This window comes from Diadema antillarum, unplaced genomic scaffold (genome assembly GCF_040938485.1).
Source record: "Diadema antillarum isolate AM-2024a unplaced genomic scaffold, OU_Dant_1.0 seq00002063_RagTag, whole genome shotgun sequence".
Lineage (NCBI taxonomy): Eukaryota > Metazoa > Echinodermata > Echinoidea > Diadematoida > Diadematidae > Diadema > Diadema antillarum.
This window is the reverse complement of record NW_027272710.1, coordinates 189,326-201,902: the sequence shown is the minus strand read 5'-3', so window position 1 is coordinate 201,902 and position 12,577 is coordinate 189,326. Positions and strand designations below refer to the sequence as shown.

The window sequence follows — 12,577 nt, the reverse complement described above, 5'->3', positions numbered from 1 at the left end:
GCTTTAAGGACGTCAGTGTCTGCTCAGTCACTGTCATGCCAACGGATGCAGCAGAGAGGCCAAAAGTGGGATGGTATGGATGGGAATAGAATGGAACGGTGGAATGATTTAGAGTGGGTGGGGCGTCTTAATGGGATTATGGAAGGGGAAGGCGGGGTTGCAGAGGTGTTAAAGTAGGCTGTGGAGAGGCTGAATGTGGTTAGGTGGAGGGGGTGTCAGAAGGGGTTGTGGGGAGTAATAGTAGGGTGGTGGATGGGGTTCAAGTGGCTTGGTGTAATGGTCAGATTGTTGTGTTTTTTTAACCCTTTCACGATAGTCACTCGGGGCTCACCCGGGAGATTCAAAGGGGAATCTAACGAGGACCTTTTGGAATGCAGCTGACCTTCGCTTTTCACCCGGGATTATACCTGAATTCTTGCTATATAGCGTCAACTGGTAGTTCGCGGGGGTACCCGGGAGTTCATCAGGGACGGTTCGAGGGTAGACTTCTCAAAAGTCACCGAGTGATTTACCCGGGAGTTTACCCGTTCCCGGGAGACCTCGAGTAAGATTTGTTATCATAAAAGCATAAAAGGGGTATAAGTCACAGAATGGTGTAGTCGTGGGACTTTTCGAGAAAGGTTGTTGGGGGCAGGAGTGAGATGGTGGAAAGGGCTGGAGTTGGCAATGGAAGGGGTTTAGGGAGGAATCGTGGATTGGGTTAGATACTTATGGTAGAGGGGATGAGAATGGGGTGGTGGACGTGGTTATAGGGGGTGATGAAGGGCGTTAGAATGGGGTGATGGAGGGCGCAGAGTGGAGTGGTGGAGGAGGTTACAGTGGGATTACGCAGGGGTAAGAGTGACATAGTGGGGAGGGTTATGGTTGATAGTGGAAGGGGTTAGAAAGTGTCAGTGGTGAAGGGGATGTAAAAGAAGAATTGTTTATGTTTATGTTCAAAAGTTGATCATGCGCACATCTTTCTAAAAGGTGGAATTTGACGAACGAAGGAACTATTGTGCTCTAATATACAGCTTTGTTACACCAATGAAGAATGGGTTAAGGGAGGCTAGCTTACAGTGAAATGGTGGACAGTCTTAGACATGTTAGAGTTAGAAGGTGGATGGGTATAGAGGGAGTAGTGATTGGGGTAAGTGTAGTATTATGGAGGACGATGCATTGGGGTGGTGGAAGGGTGTGGGTAGGATGGTGAATGAATTAAGAATGCATGTGGTGGAGGAGGTTAAATGGAGTGATAGAGGAGGGGGTGGGGAACAAGACTGGGATTATGGGTAGTTAGGGTGGGATGGTTGAGGGGTTAGGTTTGGTTGATGAAGAATGATAGAGTGGGTTGGGCGGATGGGGTTAGGTTGAGATGTGGAGCCTGTAAAAGTACTGTTTGTGTTTTTGTTTTATTTCCGTACTAGAAATCAACATAATTATTTCATACATAAAGGTCCGGAAAAGAAAAATACATACGGAGGGTATGAAAGTGAAAATTTCTATTAATGTCCAGCATTGGAGCAGACAGATATGTTTCTTGACGAAAATCTGCCCGAGGAAAGCATTGTGCCTTGATCAACATTGATCAACAGCTCGGTTACACAAATACAGAGTGAAAGCATACATCTAAAACTGACATCGTGCATCTGATGTCTTTGGCAAGACCCACAAAAAAAAAAAAAAAAAAAAAAAAAAATATATATATATATATATATATATATATATATATATACAGGGTGGCCCAAAAAGAACGGAACGCCTAAGATCTTTAATTTCAGCAATATCGTTGCAAATATGTCATCATGTTGCATACTATTAGAAAGGCCATTCTTTTTCCAATAGAATGACACCAAGCTCTTTAATTTCAGTTAATGCGTTACGATTTTAGGCCCATTTTTGTCAACCCTTGCAATTTCCAAAATGTGATCATTTTACACTCTTAGAGATACAGAAACCAGTGAGAATTCGCCTTACCGTAGAACCAGTAGCGTTCGCAATGTGCGGAATATGGGGCGGACAGTGTTATTGTCGTCGGGTCGTCTCATTCACAATGGTAACGGACAATGACAGCCACATTCCGCACGTTGTGAACGTTACTGCTTCTATGGCAAGCCGAATTCTCGCTGATATTGGTGTCTCTGAGAGTGCAAAATGATCACATTTTGAAAATTGCAAGGGTTGACAAAAATGGTCCTAAAATCGTAACGCATTAACTGAAATTAAAGAGCTTGGTGTCATTCTCTTGGAAAAAGAATGGCCTTTCCAACAGTACGCAAAATAATGACACATTTGCAACGATATTGCTGAAATTAAAGATCTTAGGCGTTCCGTTCTTTCTGGGCCACCCTGTATATATATAGTAACGGTCAACAACCCAAATCTTGCGCGCTTGCGATGTATAATCAGCGTTAACGTCACCGTTATCAGGAAGTGACACGGCATCTTACCTTTACCGTGGCCGACCTCCGCTGGGTCGACCGATCCAGAGTCACTGATACCTGACGGTCTGTCGGAGTCACCTGCAGCATATCATAACAAAATGACACACACACACAAAAAAATCGGATTTTAGACTAGAATTGCAAATTGTACACATCAGAAAATGGAAAATAATAGAGAGGTCAGTTAAAAAAGATAACCCCATTGTAACATCAACAACAGCAATGATAAAGTAAATCCATTAATGCAATATCAATAACCCAAGGAAAAAACCAAAACAAAACAAAAAAATACAATATCGCACTGCAATTGAATTGTGCATAGTACTGTATTTGCCTGTTAAAAACACAGCAATAGAAATGTTTACTTCATAATGATCATAAATCTTTTCTTTATTCCACATGTTTCGATGTTTTGAAGGGCTTAGATTTGCCATACGTTTTGTTGACAAAACAACAACGACAAGCATCTCAAATAGAACTGTGAAATGTTACTTTCACTTTATCAAACCAAATTTTGACGGTATTAAAGGCAAAGACACTACTTTCACATTGCGCAATATATTATGAACAACAGCTTTTGGTGACGTTAGAACAAAGTCAAAATTTCTTTTGCATCGGGTACGTATGGAATATAAATTTTTTCATGTAATTATTTACACGTTTCTTGCCAGAAGGGTGAGTATAATTATCTTTTAAAGGAAAAAAAAAGATGCCCCATTCCCTTTCCTTAAGCAAGATATTATTCTCTTGCTCTCAGTTAAACATGTCCACTTTATTTTTTTTTCCGGTTGCGCCTTCTGCGATATTACTCGTTTAACATGGCCGACGATTGGAACACGCATTATTGCATAAATTGGAGGAGGTTATACTGTATTCATTTCCTCCTTTGTGTATTTGCTGTTCTTACCAAGATGAGAATGCTGGAATGTGTAAGAGAAAAACAAATTATGAGTCATTGAAATAGTTTATCAACTTCATACACTTTAGTGGCACAGATAAAAAGAAAAGAAATTTAGGATGGAACTGAGCTTCAGTACTCATGCTTTGTTATTCTTGTAGTTACATTACAAGTGTACCTTGTACTATTTCTCGTTCTACGGATATTCTCAACCAAAATCCTTGGTATGACACGCTGAAGTCTGACAGGAATTGGATCCAGAGAGACTCGTTCACTGCGAATAGTTGACTGTATCCCCGTGGTGTTGACGTGCCGGTTAACCGAAGGGAAGAATTTCCGTTGACCTGCCGCCCAGTTCCTATCCGGACGGAATCATGACGCGGTTCGAGGTGACAGGAAATGACGTCAACACGCAACAGGTGGCCGGTCGGTGGGTCAAAGTACCATGTGGTATTCTCTCCGTCTGGGTAAGGCGATGGGTAGTTTGGTGAAACCAGGTTGATTTCATCACCAATGTCAAGCTTTTTGGTTTGGTCAGAACTTTCTTCGTAGAAGTCTGTCAAATGTGACAACAGAAATATATATTGCATGTGTGCAATGAGAGGGGAAAATCAAATACCTTCATGTTACGCAAAACAAGACTATATTGTACAATATATCACGTGGGGTTAGAATATCTTTTTCATACGAAATATTCAAGTTACCAATAGGCTTGCATTCTGTACTGAATTAAGACGGATTTAGATTATGTATTCAAGCCTGATAAATGCACGTTTAAAACAAAATCCGCTTTCATGATATGTATCAAATGTAAAGATATGATTTATTCGTTATCTATGTGAAGCTTTGAAAACATAGTGGCGCAAAAGCAACTTTTTCTTTCTTTTGCAAATCATTGACATCGTGCATTCTGTCGCTTTCAGAAAAAAAAATAGCTTTGAGAATTAAGGGTTTCTGGGACGAACACTGTACTAGGGCTTTTTATAACTCAATCGGTATAGAGCACCGGGCTAGCATCCGGATGTCTCGGGTTCGAATCCCGATGGAATCCCATTTCTTTGCTCATTTGTCCACAAATTAAAAAAAGAAGAAAAAAAAATCACCTTGTTGCTGAAAATACTCTTGTACTTTTATCTTATTTTTTAATATCTGACAATAGATTGACCGAAGTCGTACCGAAATTATCCAGGCTCGGACGAGGGATGACAGATAATTGGAATCCTCCGTATGTCTTCGATCTATCCGACTTGAACTGTATCCAGATGTACCGTTCGGCTAGAACCACATCCGTCGGCAACTCGGTTCCGTTGAAGCTCCTCGAGATTCGGGTCAACCATGACGCCTCTTCCACTTCGACTCCGGTTCCTATAAGAATTTTGTCGTAGTAATATTCCACGTCGACGTCGATGAATCGAACCAGGGAGGAATTTCCGGCAGGAACTTTGATAGTCCATGAAAAGTCGGCATAATTCGGATATTCGAGAGGATAACCCGGCGAGGATATTTCAACTGGAGTGTTATCCGTCATTTCAATGTCTTGGTGGGGCTGCATAACTGAAGACAAAGAACATTATGGAATGCATTACTTCAACAAAGATTTTCTCAGACTCCTTCCTTCTCCCCCCCCCCCCAAATTGAAATGTTTCATAACGTTTTACACAACTGAGAAAAAGAAGTTGGTGAGATTCCTAGCTTAAAAATCTCCACAAGTGGGTACAAGGAGTTCGCTCAGAAATATATTAAGTGATTCAGGAGTGTAGCTTGGTTAAAAGAGAGAGAGAGAGAGAGAGAGAGAGCTAAATACACAATCAAACAAACATTAAATCCTGCTAATATTGGTTGTCTTTTGTTCTTTCGGATTTCCCTAGATCTTCATGAAGTTCTGTGTATGCAGTTTTGATGTTAGGTCGGAGATAATTTGGCAGAAGGGAAGTCTTACGTAAGGGCCAGGCATACTATCGCTTCCGCAATAACAGCGATAATGGGTCATTGTAATCGAACATGCGTACCTCGATATACTGATATTAATCTTGCCCATGACCCGTGATATACCACGATGAGTGTTAACCCTTTCTCATATTGGTATTCTTATCGCAAAGTACATTGTAAATGTTATTCATACCCGATGATGATATGAGACGAGTAACAATGCAATGGGTTACATCCGTCCAGCTAGAGATCACGCAGTTTTCTAATTTTTGCTTCTTTGGGAGTACACTGCTATTTAAAATAAGTGCAGTTTGAAAGCATCAAATCTTACCCCATTCGATAATCTTTCTACTGTTTAATTAGAAATTCCTCCCAGAGTTTGTGACCCTTGCCGAAGAGTTGCCCCACACTTTTACTTTAAAAATTACTTCCATAAGGGATTTTAAACAGAATATTCAAGAAAAACAAGTGGCGGAGAATCTTTCCAAGGTTACTGCAGTTTTATTTAAATCACTGTGTGGGAACGACACTCAATGAAAGCTATTTCCCATGCAGTGTGACGTAATCATTCAAAATAATGATGACATAAACATCATGATATCCTGTGATATATCAACTCATCAACCCGAATTTCTGCACAAACTTGATTTCAGCTTGTCTTTCCTGTGTGCATCTATACAGTATTAAAAAAAAAAATACAGTGATGTCGGCCATTGAAATCCCTGACCAAATACGGAAAGAGTTATGTTGACCCTAGCAACAAGTTAAGAGGGATACGATACGACCAAAATAACATGTCAGAAAATATCAATTTTACAGCGCCCTCTAGTCTCGTCTACCTGTTAGTTCTAGGTAGATTCTGTTTTCTGGACTGCTAATCGCAGCTGAGTCAATCTGTAACCAGCCTATATCTGAAGGTAGGAGTACGCTGTGCCTCGGAAAGCGACCGAGTAAGCTAGTCAGTTCCGTCGAGGAGTCCCGAAAGTCCGAACCGGTGCCGATCGTGAGCGTATCGTTGACCGAACGCAGCATGAAATCCACCACCCGAATGAGGATGCGCGTACGTTCGGGTGCCGAAGCAATCCAGACCAAAGACCGGTCGCTTTCGGGCATATTATCGGGACCAGTCAGGTTGTAAACGCTGCCCTCATGAAGGAAAATTTTTACTTTTGCCGTGACAGAAACAGAAAAAGAAAAGAGAGTAGGGAGGTTTGTTAACGTTAAGCATAGAACTTGCTTCGTTAAGACATCATTCATGAGATCAGATGCTATATCTTTATTCTTGTACAATTTTGACTAGGCAATAATTCGTAACAGGCAACAATGAATTGTATTGAGGCCAAACATTGGGCACAATACAAAACAACAACAACAAAACCTATAACAACTTAACGCTACTGTCATCTATGAAATATCTTTCGTGCAGCTACAGGGAAGACCATTCTTCTCATCTTCTTTCACTGATCTGACATGTTGCAGGCTTACATCCAAAGGAATGGAGAGATTCAAATAAACAGAGAACGAATGATCGACCCCCGTATGATAATGTTATTCTTACTTTCCAAATGTATACTTTCTCAATCTCATTTATGTGCTGCATATTACAGTGAGTTTTTTCTTTTTGTGTGTGTATACAATTTTCCCTACACTGTGTGAGCTTTTGTATCACTGTAGGCCTATTGAAAATTGGATAGAGAAGTCAAGCTGGCCCGATCGTCATGGTTATCATTACAGCACACAGGGACTAAAAATGTCATGTATTATTGTGCATCCCCATTATCTCTCTAGTGTCATCAAAATGACAAACTCGAAACAAATTGATCTTCAATAAATTCTTCAAAGTTCATTCCGAGCCAAAAATGATATCCATTCGTCGTTAAAAAGAACGTTATGACGCTGATTCTAAACGGAGACGGCATCTTTATTAAATTCTTCAACGTTCATTCCAAGCCCAAATATCCATTTGTCGTTGAAAAGACCGTTTGAAATATCGCTGATTTTAAACGGAGACGGTACAGACGGATTGGAGAATAAACAGTCACAAATAAGTCACCTTGTTTAGATGTAATATCAACCTAATTGCGCAGGTACCAACTGCGGTTTTGCGGTGTTGGTTAGTATACCTGATTTCCATACAGCCCTAATTGAACACTCTGTTCTGAAAGGGTTCATGAGTTCCTACCTTTATCTGCCGCCAGGACTGCGGGCAGCAGAACGAGACCAAACACGGCGAGAAGTACAGGTACAACAGTCTTCATTGTCGATACGTGTTCCATTCTCCTTAATACTGGTATTTGTGATGCAGCTGGTAGTCCAACAGTGAAAGTTCGACTCACATCCTCGAGACTTGCGTGCGCGTCAGTTATGACAGCGAGAGTGAGGTCCTGCGTGGTGTACGTTCTTGCGTGTTGACTCTGCAGATCGACTGGGTTCATCGATCGATAGATTGGTATCGACACCTGGCGACTCTGTGATACATGTATCTAGATTAACCTTGCACCCCAAGCGCTTCAGGAGAAGGTTGAAAATTACAGTTCACCTGGCGTTCAAACCACAACTGAAGTGTCAAACTCGTTTTGCCTATTTGGCAAGGGGATGTGATTTCAATAAACAAACTTGATCAATTCCTACTGACTATATTGAATTTACTCCCTCATCTGGGTTAACAGAAAACCACGGAATCAGTCACTGAGTAAAACAGACTTGAAAAAACAAAAAAGCTTACTTCATACCGAAACAAGTTGAACTGTTTGCTCCCATTGGTTACCGGAAGATTGGCCCATTGTGATATTTTCCCAATCCATTGTGGTGTATGTACCCCACATTTACAGCTTCCGCCGGCCCGACAAGCTTCCGGATATTATCTTCACGCAGATTTTTCCCAGTAAAGAATACAACTGCCTTCCTTTAAGGCAACTTTTATGTCTTTGTTATGTGTGTACATATTATGCATGTGATTTTTAATATGCATCTCCTAGTGCGGGTATGTGTGTGTGTGTGTGTGTGGGGGGGGGGGCATGGGCCGGGGGGGGGGGGGAGGGGAGAGTATTTATGTGTGACAATTTTCATGAAAGATGTTGAATCTAAGAGTAGTTCCTTTACTTTTGGACCTCCCTGTCCACGTGCGACTCAAAGGAACACTCGCCAGGTGCAGGAAATTGATACTGTATGACGGGGAAATAATCCTGTGTGACATTTCATTACAAAAGCCTGTTAATTGTGAGCAAAGTTTTCTCTCTTTCCTGATTTCGGCATCATATAATATCCCAGACGTCAAACACAGACAGTAGGATTGATGGGTATAAGGAACATGCAATGCGCTGATGGTATACGAGGAGGAAGTACATCTTGGTTATGGCTACTCCTCCTTTCACTGTTTTCGTTCGGAGTGATTTATGGCGGTGATGGTTTTAAAGCAACTTTGTAGAATCAGAAAGAACATCAGGCTACTGGGGAGAAATGCGATTTTGTCAACGTCATAGTGGAAAAGACAACATTTATCTATTCTATGCGGCAATATTCAGGGGGCCTATTCACACTCTTACGATATGTGGTCTGATGCATTTTCCCTATTCCCTATTATATGGCGTCGTTTATCATCATCGTTGATAATTGATTTGTACGTTTTGTTTGCACTGTATTTTCTTTCGTTCGCATTGTTGAAAAATATTTTTGATGATGTTATTTTGTTTTCAAAATGTTGAAAAAATATTCGTGATGTTACTTTAAATCGAAATGATGAAAATGCAGAAATAAAACCAACCAAACAAAAAAAAAATCTTCCCAGTAAAGGATATGCATATGAAAATAATTTCCTGCGTTCCTCTTATTTTCTTACAACTTTGTTTTTATTGTTCATTTTCTTTCAGTTTGCATTCAATATGAAATTACTTGATGTATGTTGATTGTTTTACATGAATATTATACATAATTATAGATTTTGCATGATTATAATCACGTCGACAATTTATTACATTAGGGAATGCACAAATAAAACTGAAATGAGCTTAGAATCATCGAATAAACTAATAGGACTCTTCTTAACTTTCCCTCACTATAAAAGAAAAGAAAAAGAAGCAAACACCATGGAGCTACATTGTAGCTCTATGCAAACACACAACAATAGCGAGTGATAGCAGCAAGGGTGGAACACGGGGTTTAGATATTCGGTGTTTTTTGATGGCCACTTTCACGACCTGGACCTCATTTTGCAAGCAAGGTTACAGAGCGTGTGATATAACCATCATTGATAAAAATCAACCTTTCTGTCGACAAGTGCTTTAGCGTTAAAAAAGAATGGTCTGTTAATCTGATTGACAAATGCGTTCTGTGGTTCCAATGCAATTGATGGATGAATATTACACATAACACACACATAAACAAGCTTATGTATACGTATATCGTAGTAACACATCAGTCACAAAGTGCTATCGTCTACATCGGGTAGCTAGTATATAGCGCACGCCCAAATTTATGTTATTCTTCCTATTTCTTTCAATATTGTTTCTTCTTCTAAGATCCAACGCTAGCTTATAGTCCGCACTATCATACTTATCTGGGGAACGTTCAGTCAATGATTTAGGGTAAAAAGAAATAATATCGACCTTAAGTGCATGTCTTGTTTTGTGTATCACCGCATCACACGTTATGTTGTTACCAACTTAATAGCAAAACTTTAAAAGTGCGTGTACCAACAAGTTTGGCATTCCAAAACCCTGTAACCTTTCGAAGGACGCCTAATGTCTGTTGACCAATTTTGACGTCCTCGGATTCATCCTGTAGTTATTGTTTTGTTTTTCTCCACTGACCGCTCAAATGATATAACAGTACCTTGTGGCACTTCATTCGTATTAAAAGATCTCATCGCTAAAATATAACCTGTTGTTGTTGTTGTCGTTGTTGTTGTTGTTGATGTCATAAACTCCAAGATTTGTCTGTATAGTGATAGTCTATAATATTCCAAGTACTTAGCATGACATTCCGTATATCATCGGTTTGTCACTTCAAAGCTATACAATTATAGTTAGACATACGCACACATTTTTTCCAGTGAAAGACATTCCTATAGACCCTAAAAGGTATGTTAAGGCGAGAGTGTCAAGAAAAAGGGAGAGATATAATTATTTTTTCATTTCATTCCATCATTTCAAGGGGAGGAGCAGCCTCTACATGAATAGCCTCAACATAAAATGAAAAAAAGAAAGAAAGAAAGAAAATAAGTGAGAGGGAAAGGACACACATTATTTTTCGCAACAGAATGCTTGTTAACCTGCTTCTGAACAACTGTTGCCTTTAGTAGATCATGAACCAATTTTTCGCTTATATATCACTTTTTATCTTTGAAGGTATTGATAGATGCGACCTCCATATCGGCGGCATGTCATTGTTGACGCCGTTGTCACAGGAAGTAGCCGGGTAAACATACACTGTTTCTTTCCAGGAAAACATAGGAGAGATCACATTTTTTTTTCTTGTTGGTCATGTGCAGAGCCTTGTACAGGGAATCGAAACTAGAGGATAAGATAATGGTCCCGAAGAACAACAAATACAACAATAACAACAGACACACACACTCTCTGCCAAAATATCCATGTACCTTTTTCCTAGGGACTTCCAGAAGATAAAAAGGAAACAAGCAAAACAAACAAGCAAAACCAACCAACCAACCAATAATCATACATAGTTACACACACACGCAGATGTACAAAAAACTGAGGTTAACAAAAGTTTAATGAGTCTCAATAGGCATGTTACGCAATAATGTGCCAAGTATTGCAATACCTCAACAAGGAATGACAATACTTAAATTTCATGTTATAGCAGTTCCCATCTCTTCTTCTTCTCTCTTTTCCTCTTTTTTTCTCTTTGTCTCTAATTAGAGAAATTGAAAAGAAGTTCTGGAGAAAAAAATCAAAAAGAAAAAAAAAACTTTCTAGTCTCTTGTCTGGAATATTCACTTGTAAAATTTTTGAAAGTTATCGGCTTTTCCAGTACAAAAATTAATCGGTGTCGCTGTCCGAGCTACTACCAAATTTGATATACTATAGATCAGTCGTAGATATGACTTTGTTATCTTTGATTTCCAAATACATATACCGTGCATATGTTTTGTCAAGACTATTCAGTAGGTTAAAGTTATAAACAATTAGGCTCCCTATTAGCTTTCCCAGAGACGAAATATTTTCATTTCAAACAAATATACTACCATATTTTACTGAGTGGTAGATATCGTGCTTTTATCTTGCTTTCTAAAACACACGTCCAATGTGATTGTTGAAACACTACCCATGACCTCTACTTCCTTCCAATGAGAATAAGCTGTCTACCTAGTTTTGTGTTTGAGCAACGTAATTAGGTTGAATGTATTCTCCACGTCGAACTGACCCATACAAAATGTTTTTCGATTTTTTTCCATTCCCCCCTGTTCTTTTCTTTGATAATGACTTTATAGGGGCACTTATTTGTATATTGTATACCTTCAGTAAAGCACATACCTTACCCCAAAATAAAATGCATACGTTACGCTATCATTCATTCTCTCTTGCACTGTCACCTGCACACACGACGCACTGTCACTCGCACACACCTACACTTCTATTGTCTATTATACCAGTAGTCAATGGTGCTGCGTGCTTTTTTTTCTTTAAAGCGCCAAGTCCCTCTTTTACTTGTCCGTTGTTTTTCTTCTTTCTTTAGCAAAATGTGTTTCGTGTATCAAGATATAGAGTTTTATGAATACATTTATAATTGATGTTGTATTACATTCGTATTACATATAATAGGGCCTCATCCACGTCAAGCTCTGCTTATGATGATGGTCCCCTGTATTGATTTCTCGTTTGTTCATAGATACAGTATGCCTTAAAATGTTATTTCGATTCATATGTCACTACAGACTGACGTTGCTATGAAAATGACATTTCTTGTATTGATTTATATGCTGAACTCTTCTTTTTTTCGCATACTCTGTATCACTTTGTTTTCATTTGTTATTGTGTTTGGAGAAAGAAAATGCAGATATAAACCAAATCAACACGAAACTGTAATTTTGATTTACCTTTGAGTAAATCTAAGATGACAACATTTCTTTAGACAAAATATAATATGGTGGGGAAAGTTCTGGTAAGTGCTAGGATCGACTAATTGAGGTAATTTTGGTGATATTGATAATTCAGTGTCAGATTGATATGAAGCTAGATGCTGACGGGTTATAACATAAACCTTCTGTTGGATATTGTTGGGGCTTGAAGATTTTACAATGTATTTTGTAATAGCCATCGTCGTTTTTTAATTGAACCACGAAAAAAAGAATGTTTGGCGCCTGTAA

The 12,577-nt window shown here is 39.3% G+C and overlaps 1 protein-coding gene across 1 annotated transcript; it reads right to left on the bottom strand.

The window, feature by feature from the left end:
* Positions 1 to 583: 583 nt before the first annotated feature.
* On the bottom strand, positions 584 to 7,508 carry LOC139713783 (tolloid-like protein 1). The gene is made up of 6 exons (XM_071625486.1): positions 7,433 to 7,508; positions 6,090 to 6,416; positions 4,498 to 4,875; positions 3,500 to 3,877; positions 2,430 to 2,501; positions 584 to 654 (listed from the first exon to the last, which is right to left on the bottom strand). Exons 1-6 carry the CDS (start codon positions 7,506 to 7,508, stop codon positions 584 to 586), a joined length of 1,302 nt encoding a protein of 433 aa, XP_071481587.1.
* Positions 7,509 to 12,577: the final 5,069 nt, after the last annotated feature.